The 13978-nt window shown below is 35.1% G+C and overlaps 1 protein-coding gene across 1 annotated transcript; it reads left to right on the top strand.

The window, feature by feature from the left end:
- Positions 1–1026: 1026 nt before the first annotated feature.
- Positions 1027–8104, top strand: Smp_162720 (hypothetical protein; the record flags this gene model as incomplete). The annotated part of the gene is given in 4 exon segments (XM_018799053.1): positions 1027–1112; positions 5073–5211; positions 7920–7922; positions 7928–8104. Coding segments are annotated over 4 exon segments (405 nt in total).
- Between the last annotated feature and the right edge of the window lie 5874 nt (positions 8105–13978).

Below are 13978 nucleotides of genomic sequence, written 5' to 3'. Positions count from 1 at the left end.
TTTTAGTGCGATCTTAAAACTTGTATTGCATGAGATTAACTTCTGATTAAGTAAGATCAAGTCAGAGTGGGAAAGGGCTATCCCATTACTGACCTGTGGTCTAATTGCTTGACATACGAGGAGTGGAGATGATTCAGCTGAAACGGGGCATCAGATCTATTACCGATTCAGTCTAATAAAAAGTTTATAGTTATATAAATAACAGGATCAACAAATCGCTCACCTTGTTTTACAATATTTCTCCATTCTTCATACCAGCATATAACCACCAAACTGCAAACGAATAAAATCCGAGTATGTTCTTGTCTGAAAGGACGACTCAATCCGGTAAACGAGTCATGCCTGCAGCAGATCTGTGAAAATGTCTTATATAAATTACCTACTTTTGTGTCATTTGAGAGTCTTGCTGGGTGCAAGGTAGATTCATTAAGAAAAGTGGTGAAAGCAGATGGTCAGGCATTATGCAGCAATGAGATTCTATCGAGTGGGAAATAACCGGGGTCAATTAACAAAGGCAGAAGAATGAAAAATAAAAAAAATAAGTTTACAAAAAACCTGGATAGGAGTTGATGCATAAAACGAAGAGAAAAATCCACGAGATAATAATACTGTCAGTAGGACACTATATGGGATATTTCAAACCATTCGTTCTATTGCATCCGCATCTTCATAAACACTTGGATTATTTTTAAGGTAACAAGCTTTAAACTAAGAACATCACTATTAAGAGGCCTACTTAAGCAATCCGTTTAATAGTCCATATATATGCTGCGGTTGTAATGGTACTTTGTAACAGTTTAAATAATATAATCTTGCTACGAAGTCACACCATTCATTGACCACTTAGGCTAGCCAGCTGAAACCCGGCAGTCAGACCATCACTTCTTCTTTTATCCCCTAAAGGATCAGATCAACTTTTCAGAGAAACATTATTCGGACTGTAGAGGCAGCAAAAGATTGTCGAAAAGTATTTAACAACTCTCAGGGCTTTAAACTCATTATGAACACTTGTTTACAATCAGTTAAATGACTGGTTCTATTATGTTGTTTTCTGAGGGACGTCTCCTATCAGAACGGCATTTAATAATATCTCTTCTGTCTGAATTTACAGGGTAAGTGAAGATACCCCCACATCAGAAGACCGACTTATTGATATGGTAGTTTCTTCTTTAAAATCATGGAATTCGACAGTAACCAGCGTTAACTACTTAGGTGAATAAATCTTCGAATCAGCGTATATTCCATACCAGTTCTACATTGTCACCGTTATACATTCTTCCATTTATATTGCAAAATATAGTGCCTAGCGGGACGCTCGTCTAGTGTTTACAATCCCAAGACGAAGGTGCGAAAGTTTAACCATGGATTCAGAGTGTAACGACCTCAGAAGTCATTAAGAACTGAGCAAACTTCCAATCAGTATACTTAAGTTAAACAGCTAAACAACTGTGACTGGCTGTAGTGAATTCGGTTAATGAATGATCAACATAAATAAATCTATTATAGTAATTATAATTCTGGAACCTCGTGAAGGAGGCATTTCGAGGTTCGTAAGCAAGTGGTTCCGAACGACCTTACGATGATCTAATCCATTCCCGTCTTGTTTTGGTTTTCTGCTTGTAGATAGAATCAACTCGCCACCATGCTAACGAAATTAGAAACTGCATTGAAAGCTGATTTGTGTACACCGAAAAGAAGTACTGTTTTACATCCTGTAAACAAGAGAACGCGGAAGCCAAGTTTATTGAATACTGCTTTGTTTCAAACTCATATTAGGCTTGTCACTCTTTGTTGGTTATCTTCGTGTTAAACTAGTCACCGGTGTTGATTGAATAATATTATTAAAGTTCCTGAGTAGCTGTTCACAGACGTATAGGTCAGTGTTAATGTTTTCGACAATTAAACGAGATGGTATGCGTTCAAATTAAACAGAAGCACCGCTAGATTTAGGATAACCTCTACATGTTGCCGAAAGAAGCCATGAATCATGGAGCCTGGGTTCAGGATACCCCAAGTATTATCTTTAACGAACTAACACTTTCAGGTCCCACTAATTTTGAGATATGAAAAATGTGGAAGTAATCAAAAATTATTTTTTCGAAGGAATTTGGGTAATGGTCAGTCGTTTGCACATCTCCGGACTTGATGTCAGCTATAGTTCATTTTACAAGACGTTTCTACTCTGTAATGTCTAAAATACTGTGAATCAGGAATAGCTCTGTTATTTCATCGTAGACATAACATAGTATTATACAGAGACAGGGCACGAGAAACGCAAATCTTTTGTGTTAAGTGTATCCTCACGTTAACACAGCATTATTACATCATTCGAAAATGTTAACGGAGTACATTATTTCCGAGGCTCGTTATAATAAACATCGGTGTTCCTTGTGTTGTAATACTCAGATATATCGTTGTTTTGTTATCTTGTAGTGAACGCACACTCATGTGGGGAGAACCAATTTATTGTTTAACACAAAAATGAAGGATGTTTTCTAAACAACATATCAAGCAATTCATTCACGCATCTCCAATCAATTGTTTCTTGCAGAATTCATCGTCCATTTATTCTTGTTATTACGATTACTTTGTATTTAAATTTCTCTTCTCTTCAACTTGACCTTCCAAACTTTCTGTTGCCAAGCGTTCCAATTGTCATTGTTGTTACATGCTACATATGTCTGTCGACATAAGTGGCACACACTACACAACGTGACCCAATATCTTCCAACTTGCATGCAGTGCCAACTAATGGGAAGTCATCGATAAATACAGCCTCCTTAAAGGTCTTACCCAGTAACCGCAGTTAGTGATCTACGGTCGGTAGATGTAACGAGGCCGTTCCTACAGACAGCGAGTAGTAAACAGTACCTGCTAGTGATGACCGAACATCTTACAAATTGGGTGGATGCTGTGCCTATTGTAAGCAAGAAGGCAAGAACAATGAATGACGGATTGATTCGTCACTCTGTGGCAGGTCACGAAATGTCGAAGATAGCATTAACCGACCAGAGTCCTTTCTACAAAAGCGATGAGTTTAAAGTCCTTCCAGAGCAATTTGGTATCAGGAGGACACGAACTACTAAAAAATTACCTTTTCTGCTGATGCGCGGTAGACAGCTGAGACTTTCTATGCATAATAAGACCTATACACAACAATAGTGGGGGACGTCAGCAAGGCTGGGAAGAGAAAGGAGGGGTGCAATCAGGAAGGTGGGAGCGAAACAGTTATCAGACACAAAGAAGGCGGAACAAGAAAGAAGGAAGTAGGAGCCTTTTGCAGTGGGGTACCTGGTAAAGTGTCGAAAACGGAAATACATCATGCCAGAGGAACCACGATCAGGGAAGCTGAGTCGTAATTAGTGTGGATCGTACAAAGTCACTGAGAGACATGGCGTAGTTTACACGAAATGAAAAGACGATGACCAAAAGTGCGTAAACGCTAGTCAGCTGCAAAACAGATTCAATGGCATCAAGAGGGAGAGAACTGAACTGGAACGAAGAAAACAGTGGCATGGCTTTCCAGGAGACTGCGAGAACGGCTTATTAGAGAGAGGAAAAGTGTGGTATATGCTGCTTATGTCGACAGATATAAGTAACATAACAATGAGCAGGAGTAAAACGCATGTAGAGAGAAAATTGAAAACAGTAGAATGAAGATAAAGAAAAGGAAGCAAGGAAATGATTACAACGATGAAAAAACAACTGATAGCAGTTGCGCTAATAAAAAAGACTGTATGGTTTTCATAATCTACGACGAAACTATAAAAATATGCATTAAACAATAAATTGGTCATCCCCTTCATTGAAATCTCAAGAGGTCATTTTACGGAAGTTTTAGTATCTTTGCAAAAAACATTGCTCACGATATAAGAAAATTACCTATGACTCATCAGAAACGATTGAAGACGTTGGTCTTCATTGAGGTTGACTGGCTTTGTGACGAAAATTAACCGATTTATAAACAACGATTGCAAGTCTTAAGGGAATAATTAGTAGAACAAAAGATGGTACACAGCTATGACGCATTTTAACTCGTAATTGGTCTCTTTGGTTACAAAGGGTTGTTACAAATTTCCTATTTTATCGCCCGATATCATGGACAGGGTATGACACTCGGTCAGGATCAAAACGTAGAGAACCAGCTTAGGATTTTCTCCGAAGATTTGTTATAATGATGTTTGTCCAAACAATTAAAAAAATGGACTCGAGTTAGTGATCTCATGAAAACGTTTGGTTATAGCATAGACGTCTATTTAATTACCACACTAAGTAGTAAAATGACAGTATGAATAGAAAGAGAATTTATTGGGGAATGTCAACTAGATTGAATGAAACTAATGTCATATATAGTTGAAATCATGAGTCAATGGAAGTTAGACTACTATGGAAAACCTGGACGGCCGTTTCGTCCTATTGTGGAACTCCTCAACAGTGCGCATCCACGATCCCATCTCGCGAGATTCGAACCCCTTCAAATAATGTCATATCGTTTATTTGAGGATAGTTCTTCTTGTAAAAGATTATCATAAAGTACCATTAGCTTGCCTTAAAAGTTTCATATGTTTGTGCATTTATAAATGTGAGTGGTAAGTATACATCTCCGAGATACGAGTAATCTAGTAAATCGTTTTCTTTGTTGAAGCACATTGTATCAATGGTCTACATTCAAAATACGTGTCATATTTTGTAATTTAAAGTTTATATGACTGGTCGGCGGCCTATGCTCCATTGGGAGTAACAGGCGTAAGTAAGTAAGTAAAGTAATACCAGTGGTGTTAATGTTACGAGCTATCCTGACCTTATAATACCAGTAAGCCTTCATTCCGTGAGGTAGGCCTATGTCACTTAGTCTCAGCTACTCAACGTCGTCGCCGGAATGACTGTTTAAATTTTTTGGTCAATAAGTTGGTCCCTCATTCAATTATGTATTTGACAATCTTGTAAATGATTGTTAATATCTATCTTTTTGTGAAACGGAAAAATCAAACAATTTTAGACCATGCTATTTATTTGACAGTCATATATTTATTGATGGTAAACTATTTAGGGTGAAATTTATTTATTTTCAGAGATGTAGCACTAACATTGGCTGTTAAAACGAATGAACAGAAAGGTACTACTGTTCAAACTACAAAACTTTTAAAAGCGACAACAGCTGAATTAACCATGTTAATGACTACAGCATTTGACCTTGAACAGCAAGTAAAGGTAACATAAATATGCTGTTAATTTTCAATAAATATTATCCGGTGACGATCCTAGTTCACATATGCGTCATTTTCGAAAACCAGAGTTGAAACCCGTTGATACCTAATATGTGTTTTTTCTTTTAATCAGTCTGTTTCATAGATATGTTTTAACAAATTATCTTATTGTATCATTTAATTTTGTTGTCTGTACTTCATTGTTTAAAATATATTGTTTATTGAAAGGTTGGGTTGTTATATGAAAGTGTCATTAAATTTAAGTAAACCAGAAAATAATTCACACAAGTGGTTAGTAGCAATCGCTTATTAATGGTTCTCCAAATCAGCCTAGTAGTGTTTTGCTCAATAGTGTTCATAAAGCATTTTTTCTTTGTCCTGAGTAAAATTAGTCCTCAGTCTCCACATTAAATAGTCTGCAGACATTACTCCGTTGTAAACAAGTCCCTTTGGAGATCATGCGACAATTTCGACTGCCTAACATACAAACGTTAGAAATAGAATAGATTTCTAGTCTTCACAAAGTTCTTCAGTAAGCTAAATACATTTGTGGAACTAAATGTTTAATAACCAATTCTGCCCATTATAAGATAACGGAATTTTTGTAATTAAACGTCATGTATACACTAAATTAGCATCTGATTCTTCAGTTTCAAAGCTCTTTTGTCATCAAGGTACATGGTCTGTTTCCTTTCAAAGCACGGTTTACCATGAAACGACCGATTTTGTAAATTACTTACTCATAACCGTTGGTACGTGAATTATTTTAAGAAGAATGTTTAACTGTCTGGATTCTTATTGAGGGAATAATGCCATCGCAAATTATAAATATCCGAATAGCTTGTATTGATATTTTGTCCTGTAATAGTTTATTTTCATACAAGGTTAGCAAAGTCGGAATAAACGAATCAATGTATATCTATTTAATTAGTTACGTACACTAGGAATATTAGGTAGTTCATTGTATACCATATACCCAGGTTTATCATTCATGTTAAAACACTATTCTCACTGATTGTTTAATTTGATTATTGGTTTAGAAACACACTCAACATTATTTTGATCATGAACTAAACAATTTAAGTTCTGAATAATAATTTGTCTGTTAAAGGTACCACGTACACATTATAATTACTATTAATTATTTTCTTACTTATTTTACACCAAAGCAGTAAAGAAATTCATTTCAACTATTCATTTTATTATTGGAAAGTGTAAACAATGCTTCTTTAGGAAACAATTTCACAGAAACAACGAGTAAGGATTGTAAAAATTTAGTAGCAAAAGGTTATTCAACGAAATGTTTAAGATCTTTGATATATCAATCAATTTAACAAATAATGTTATCTGTTTAATTTCAATGAATGAATTACTTCAAAAGCATTAGGTTTTTCAACGCCTATTATAACGATTAAAGGTGATGGATTATTATAACTAATCTGTTCAGTCCAAAAATAAACCTGAAGAATAAAAGTAATAAGTTTTAGCATAAATTGGTTCAGTTATTGTCATTTTTAATTGTTATTAATTATTTAACCAAATAAACAAATTTAATTTGGTCAATCTATAAATAAAACGTAAATTATACTGGTTTTGTGGAAAGAGAATTTGAACAAAATGTTTGTCTCATTAGTGTAGTCATTATGGTACTTGAATAAATCTCTGGATTATTTCACAAACTGTAAACTCGAACAACTAGTCAATAGGTTAATGGGTTCAGACCGTTCTTATGAAAATATTGTTTCACATCCAAATTGTTTTCGTTTAATGTCAAAACGTACGGTTTATTTCAAGTATTATAACGATTACTCACAAGAGGAATTAGCTATGATCTATGCAATAGCAATGTATATGATGTGTATAATTTGATGTGGTATTGAATAGTAATGAAACATGGCTTTCTCTTCAGGACTGCATTTTCTAATAAATGAAAAAATATATCAATAGGTCTATAGTTATTGTAAACCATTGATCAGGTAAGAACAGATATTTGTACTCAGAATTCATGGTAATAAATTTATTGTCGAAGGCGTTTGGTTAGAAATTCACTGCAATTATAGTGGATCAAATGTTTACTCAAAATGTATTCAAGAATTACTGGTGTCTTGTGATACTGTAAATAAATAAATACATTAATGTGCATTAATGGATTAACTAAGTAAAACCATTAAAACTTGAAACTGGGCTTTCTTTACCAGATCAGAAATGGTATATTATTCAAAACAGTATCCTTTATAATAAGATATTTTAAAGTAATTCATCTACTTGAAACTGAAGATTGTAACACATAAAAAAAGTAGTAAACAGACCTTAAATCTTCTTAGACAGAACTTCCACTTCAAACGAACTCGTTTTTCCATTGGTAAATGTAGAAATTCTTCGACGTTGCATCCTAAAAGTTTTTCCATTGCAATACTGGCTAAAAGACATCTAGAATATGTTCCTGTATGATCGGATAGGTGAACAATGGTACCGTATTCCATCTGTAGAGAAGTTTCAAGATTTATTAGGGAAAAATGCTTCATTTGTACAAATTCGTATGTGGCATAACTCCTAACAACTATTGTCTATAAACCATTATATGAGATGAAATCTATACGGAAAGTATGGGATGGTTAATCAAAGTAACGAAGTTCAGAAACTCTAGACAAAGAGCTTGAAAAGGTCCTCTCTATTTTAAAGTTGGTATTTGTAAACCTTGTAGTAAGCAAAAAATAGATCTGAGTTCACAACCTATATTGATTGTTGATAATAGAATCTTTCTTTTGATTGGAGCCTTAAGTGAAGAAATATTGACTGAACCTGTCTTTTTATACAGGTTTTCGTTTTTATCTGTTTCACATGGAGCTAGCTATATTGGGTTTTTAACCAAGCAAGTTCATCATCGAATTCTATAACACTTGACTGTAGGATGACGTAGAAAAATTTACAAAAAACCTTCAGATTTTTATTTTCGTGTTAGTATATTCCTTTGTATTCTTGAGAGACATTTAATTCTCATTGTTATGTTTTAAGTATAGTTAATTAAGGCATACTTTTGTACTTCAAACACTGATCACGATAAATTCCATCACACAGTTTTAAAGTTTGTGACAACTGTGTCAGCAGACGATCATTACTTCAAGTCTTCTAGTCTAGATAATATTAGAGTTCTCTGTGTTATAAATCTGCTCTGTAGACTTGTTAAAAGAACACACATAACTTGATTAGCTTTTCGACAAAGTTTAATAATATCTAAAATGTTTCGTACAACCTGCCTATTTTTATACTGTCGATATGTTTTGTATAGTTCACCGAATCCAGTTGAGCAGAAAAAAAGACTTCATCTTTTATTCTCAGTTTCAGATTTTCACTCATCGTAATCAACTTTTAACTACTTTGCCAAACTTTAATATCAATAAGCGAATAAATTTTCCGCAAACTGCCTCATTAATAAAACATCATTTTTAGGTGTTTAGTACAAAGAAGACTGTTTATCCTTCCGGACTTGACTGATAATGTATCTATACAACTTTTCCTAATGATTCACTTTGAAGTGTGTCTTGCTTTGGATTACTTATAATGAATAATGATACAGAATGTCACTGTGTCTATACCACATCATCTGATTCGTACATTTTAAAACGGATTTTTAGAAAGTTTTCTGCGTTGTTTGATCTTTTCTTAATGTTCTGTATTCTACTAATCTAAAATCGCTTTACAACTTTTATTTATTACTTTTTCTAAGTGCCTACACAATAAGAAGCAATATCCAAATAATTGTCTTAATAGAGCCATTAAATTGGTAGCTGTATTACTTTATTTCTCAGAGTACGATTTTTCTTGTGAGAGACAACTGCTGCCTGAAACTTTTAGTTACAATGGAGTCGAGTCTAAGACTTCTATGAGAAAGTGCTAAGAATTAAGTGAAACGTTAAGAAATTATTAGTTTTTCATGGCTGAAGCTAAAGTAGTAAGCTCGACTAAACTATATGTGATAATTTTTGAGACAAGATCTTTCATTAATATTCATTAGGTTTGCTTTGTTCGGGTTCCAAATAATTTCTTTTGTTTATCTTACATATTTGAAAGAATTTTTATTCAACAAAGCAACAAAACGAAAAAACTATTCATCAATTGTAAATAATTAAGTATTATCACAGAAATTATACTCACATTTACGTGTTGTTTATCAAACCAAGACAGTCTTTGTCCACTTGTCGGACAACCTGGAGTAGCGCACATTGCAAACATATGTTTAATACTTGGGTCAAATTTTTTTCCTGGTGCTGTCACATCGTAATCTGCTGGCGGATCACATGACCTTAAGCGACCATGACAATTAGAGCATTGCAGTGTTATCAGGTATTGTGAATTTTCACAGTCCAAATCGATTTTAGTAAACAAGGCGAATGTACAGGCATATCCAGCAACAACTAAAAAATAATTTAAAACCGTTATTTACTTATTGGGATAAAAAATGTCAGTTTCGTTTGTACACATAGTAAGAATTATTTTACAAGTTTTGAACCACTTATTTAAACTTCCTTTTCTAAAAGTAAGAAGCTAATTAATAGTCTTGGAAAGAAAACATTTACCACAAGTAATGGACAAACATAATTAAAACCCCTAACTTTCACTATCTTGCGGCTTCAATCGCTTTTTATCCCTTATGTTTTTGCCAAGTAAATATATACTTACTTTGTGCTCGTAGCTGTGCTGTTCCCGTGGTACCATGATTGTCTGCATTAAACAATAAATTGGTCATCCCCTTCATTGAAATCTCAAGAGGTCATTTTACGGAAGTTTTAGTATCTTTGCAAAAAACATTGCTCACGATATAAGAAAATTACCTATGACTCATCAGAAACGATTGAAGACGTTGGTCTTCATTGAGGTTGACTGGCTTTGTGACGAAAATTAACCGATTTATAAACAACGATTGCAAGTCTTAAGGGAATAATTAGTAGAACAAAAGATGGTACACAGCTATGACGCATTTTAACTCGTAATTGGTCTCTTTGGTTACAAAGGGTTGTTACAAATTTCCTATTTTATCGCCCGATATCATGGACAGGGTATGACACTCGGTCAGGATCAAAACGTAGAGAACCAGCTTAGGATTTTCTCCGAAGATTTGTTATAATGATGTTTGTCCAAACAATTAAAAAAATGGACTCGAGTTAGTGATCTCATGAAAACGTTTGGTTATAGCATAGACGTCTATTTAATTACCACACTAAGTAGTAAAATGACAGTATGAATAGAAAGAGAATTTATTGGGGAATGTCAACTAGATTGTTGTTTTTCTGTGAAAGACCATTGCCTAAAAAGACTCATGATAATTTAGCGCTGAAATCCATCAATATCGCTGACAATATTGCATATTAATGTGTATGTCTCCTTACTTACTTACGCCTGTAACCCCTTGTGGTAAAGCAAACGCCGCCCACCAGCATTCTCTATCTAACTCTGTCCTGGGCAATCCTTTCCAGTTCTTTACAGTTACTATTCATCCTTTTCATGTCTGCTTCCAAGTCTCGATGCATTGTGTTTTTGGTCTTCCTATCTTCCGTTTTTCTTCAGGACTCCAAATTAGCGCTTGTCTCATGATGCAGTTTGGTGATTTCCTCAATGTATGTCCTATCCACTTCCACCGTTTTTTCCTGACTTCCTTTTCATCTGGAATCTGGCTTGTTTTCGCCCACAGTAGGTTGTTGCTGATGGTCTCTGACCAACGGACATTGAAGGTCTTGCTCAGACGACTGTTTATTAATACTTGTACACTTTTGATGATGACTGTAGTAGTCCTCCATGTTTCAGATCCGTACAACAGAACCGTCTTGACGTTCGTATTGAAGATTCCGACTTTCATGTTTGTGGACAGTTGTTTTGAGTGCCCTATGTTCTCCAACTGTAGAAATGCTTCCCTTGCATTGCCAATCCTTGCCTTTACGTCTGCATCTGATCCTCCTTGTTTATCGGCGACGCTTCCCAGGTGCGTGAAAGTTTCCACCTCTTCCAGAACCTATCTATCGAATGTAATTGGGTTGGTGTTCTCCGTGTTGTATTTGAGGATCTTTCATCTTCCCTTGTGCATGTTGAGGCCTGCTGAATCGGAGGCTGTTGCTACACTGGCTGTCTTCATCTGCATTTTTTGGTGTGTGTGGAATAGAAGAGCCATATCATCTGCGAAGTCCGAGTCGTCTAGTTTCATTCAACCTATCCGCTGTGTTCCGTGCTTACCTCCAGATGTGGAGGTCTTCATAATCCGGCCGACAACCAGAAGAAAAAGAAAGGTAGAGAGTAAGCATACTTCTCTGTTGCCAGTCCTTACTCGGAATGAGCCTGTCAGCTGTCCTCCATGCAGTGTAGTCCATCGTGCGAATTCCGGATGATGTTGGCGATTTTCTCGGCTACTCACTCAATAGTATCGAAGAAGGCTCCATACTGTCTCCTATTCACACTATCAAACGCTTTCTCATAGTCAATGAAGTTAATGTATAGTGATGAGTTCCATTCAGCTGATTGTTCAACAATGATCCGTAGTGTTGCGATTCAGTCTGTGCACGACCGGTCCTTATGGAATCTATACTGTTGATCCCGAAGCTAATCGTCTACTGGACTTTTCATTCGGTTCAGCAACACTCTGTTGAAAGTGTTTCCTGGTACAGATAGTAGTGTGATGTTTCTGTGGTTCCCTTATGTACCGAGATCTCCATCCCTTGGTATCTTGATGAGGTATTTCTTCCCCAATCTGTCGTCACTTGCTCCTCCTCGTTCCAAATATTCCTAAATGGAACGTGAAGCATGTGTGCAGTTACTTCTATGTATGACTTCGTTGCTTCGGCTGGTATTTTGTCAGGGTCGGCTGCCTTTCCGCTCTTCATTTGTCTGATGACCATCCTGATCTCTCGGATAGTTGGTAAAGTGATGTCTACAGAAGGGTCTGTAGGTACTGCTTCCATATCGGTGGATTCAACGGACGTGGCCTATTCAATAGTTCCTCATAGTGTTCTACCCACTTGTTCATTGTTTCATATTGTTGTCTCACATTTCTTTCTCTTGCAACTTCTTTCGTTGTCGTTGCTAGGTCTTCCATATATTTCTGCTTGTCAGATTTAATGGTCATTTACAATAACCACTATAAAGCTGTTTCTCCACAGTACTTTTCAGCTAGTTTAGTTTAATTTTTTGTCTATTTCACGAAGTCATAGTATAAATCTTATCATTTAAACTTACACATTTTGGATCAAACAAACACTTCCACGTTAGATGTCTTGGTAAAAGCGTTTTGTGTTCTAACTTTAGGTTCGACATTTAGCAGTAATGAATCAGCAATATTCAATGATTATTAAGTACAAATAATTACAGTTTTAATGGTGTAAATTTATGCGTTTATTACCTTTTCCTTCTTTAAGGTCTCGAACAGTTAATATATTGTGAATACTTGTCAGGGGGACTTTGTAGATCTGAAAAAAGAATATCGCCATCATGTTTCGTTTTAAAACTTTTAATGGGAAGATAATTACTGTTTATGATACATTTAAATTGCTGTCAAACTAATATTTTCCAAAATAAATGATGCAATCGTTTCCAGACGTTATCATCCACCTTCTACTCTATTGAATTTAATGATCCCTTGGAAATCTATCAGTATTAACTATTGACAAACCGAAAACATAACATTTTACCACAATTCTGTGGTAAATCAACAGGTTCAGAAGTGGCTTTGAAAAGAGTGGAGAGTGTATGACAAGTTAGTAACATGTTAAAATAATACCAGTAATCTTGTGAGTGTTCATGTAGACGCACTAAATGAAAAATCAAGGTTCTATTTTAGTAGTGATAAGAGATAAAGTTCTGAATTTCCATTAAAACGATAAATTTTTAAAATACAACATTTTCTAGCCAAGTTCTCTCTCAAGCCAATTCTGTGCCAGAGTGTTTATAAAATAGTTACGTAGAAAACAACTTTATATTATAGCATTGATGTAATTGAAAGAATTTTTTCTGATAAGACTCTATAACCTCAACTCCTCTAGGAACCAAATGAAGTAACTACTAGTTTCTGGGCTTTTGAGAATACAAATCTACGTAGATGAGTCCAAAACAAATTCTCATACAGAGTAAAGTTGATTTGAATTCTGTAGTTTAAATTCAAAAGACATTAAGGCTTATGAGAGATGTTTACGCTATCTAACACCATAAGTGGCTTTCACTATGTTTATTGGTGAGTCAACATTTTTTGATGATGCCCACTGAAGTATTTATTTTTATGACTTATCAAACACTGGTTCAAATATCCTGTTACTTTATTGCCTACTTAACTTAAACTGTATAAAATAGCTCTAATTGTTAGATGTAATTATAGATCTCTAATTATTGAATTCAGGTTGGGTACAAACCAGTACCACGATTACCATACATCGTTAGGAGTCTAACAGATACATTTTAGTTGCAGTGTACAATATTGTTGCAGGCTTTAAAATATATGTAGAAACCGTCAACTCCTCCACTTTTGATCTGTACTCATTTTGTTCGAAAAAGTTTCTATATAAAACTCCTAACGACTCTCCACCTAAGTACATAGGCTGTTTTACTTGTATATAATTGGTAGTCTAAACAATAATGTAGAGAGGTCTGTTGATTAGTTCATCTGTCTGCTACTAAGATGTTATAGTCAATTAGCTTGATGTCCCACTTATTTGGCCACATGCAGCGTTGAATCACATTGCGTAGCGATTATTAGACAAACAATATGCAGGTTAAAACAGAGAAAGGCGTGCAAA

The sequence above is a fragment of the Schistosoma mansoni genome, chromosome 3, assembly GCF_000237925.1.
Source record: "Schistosoma mansoni strain Puerto Rico chromosome 3, complete genome".
NCBI classification, from domain to species: Eukaryota; Metazoa; Platyhelminthes; class Trematoda; order Strigeidida; family Schistosomatidae; genus Schistosoma; species Schistosoma mansoni.
This window is presented reverse-complemented; position numbering and strand designations above follow the sequence as displayed.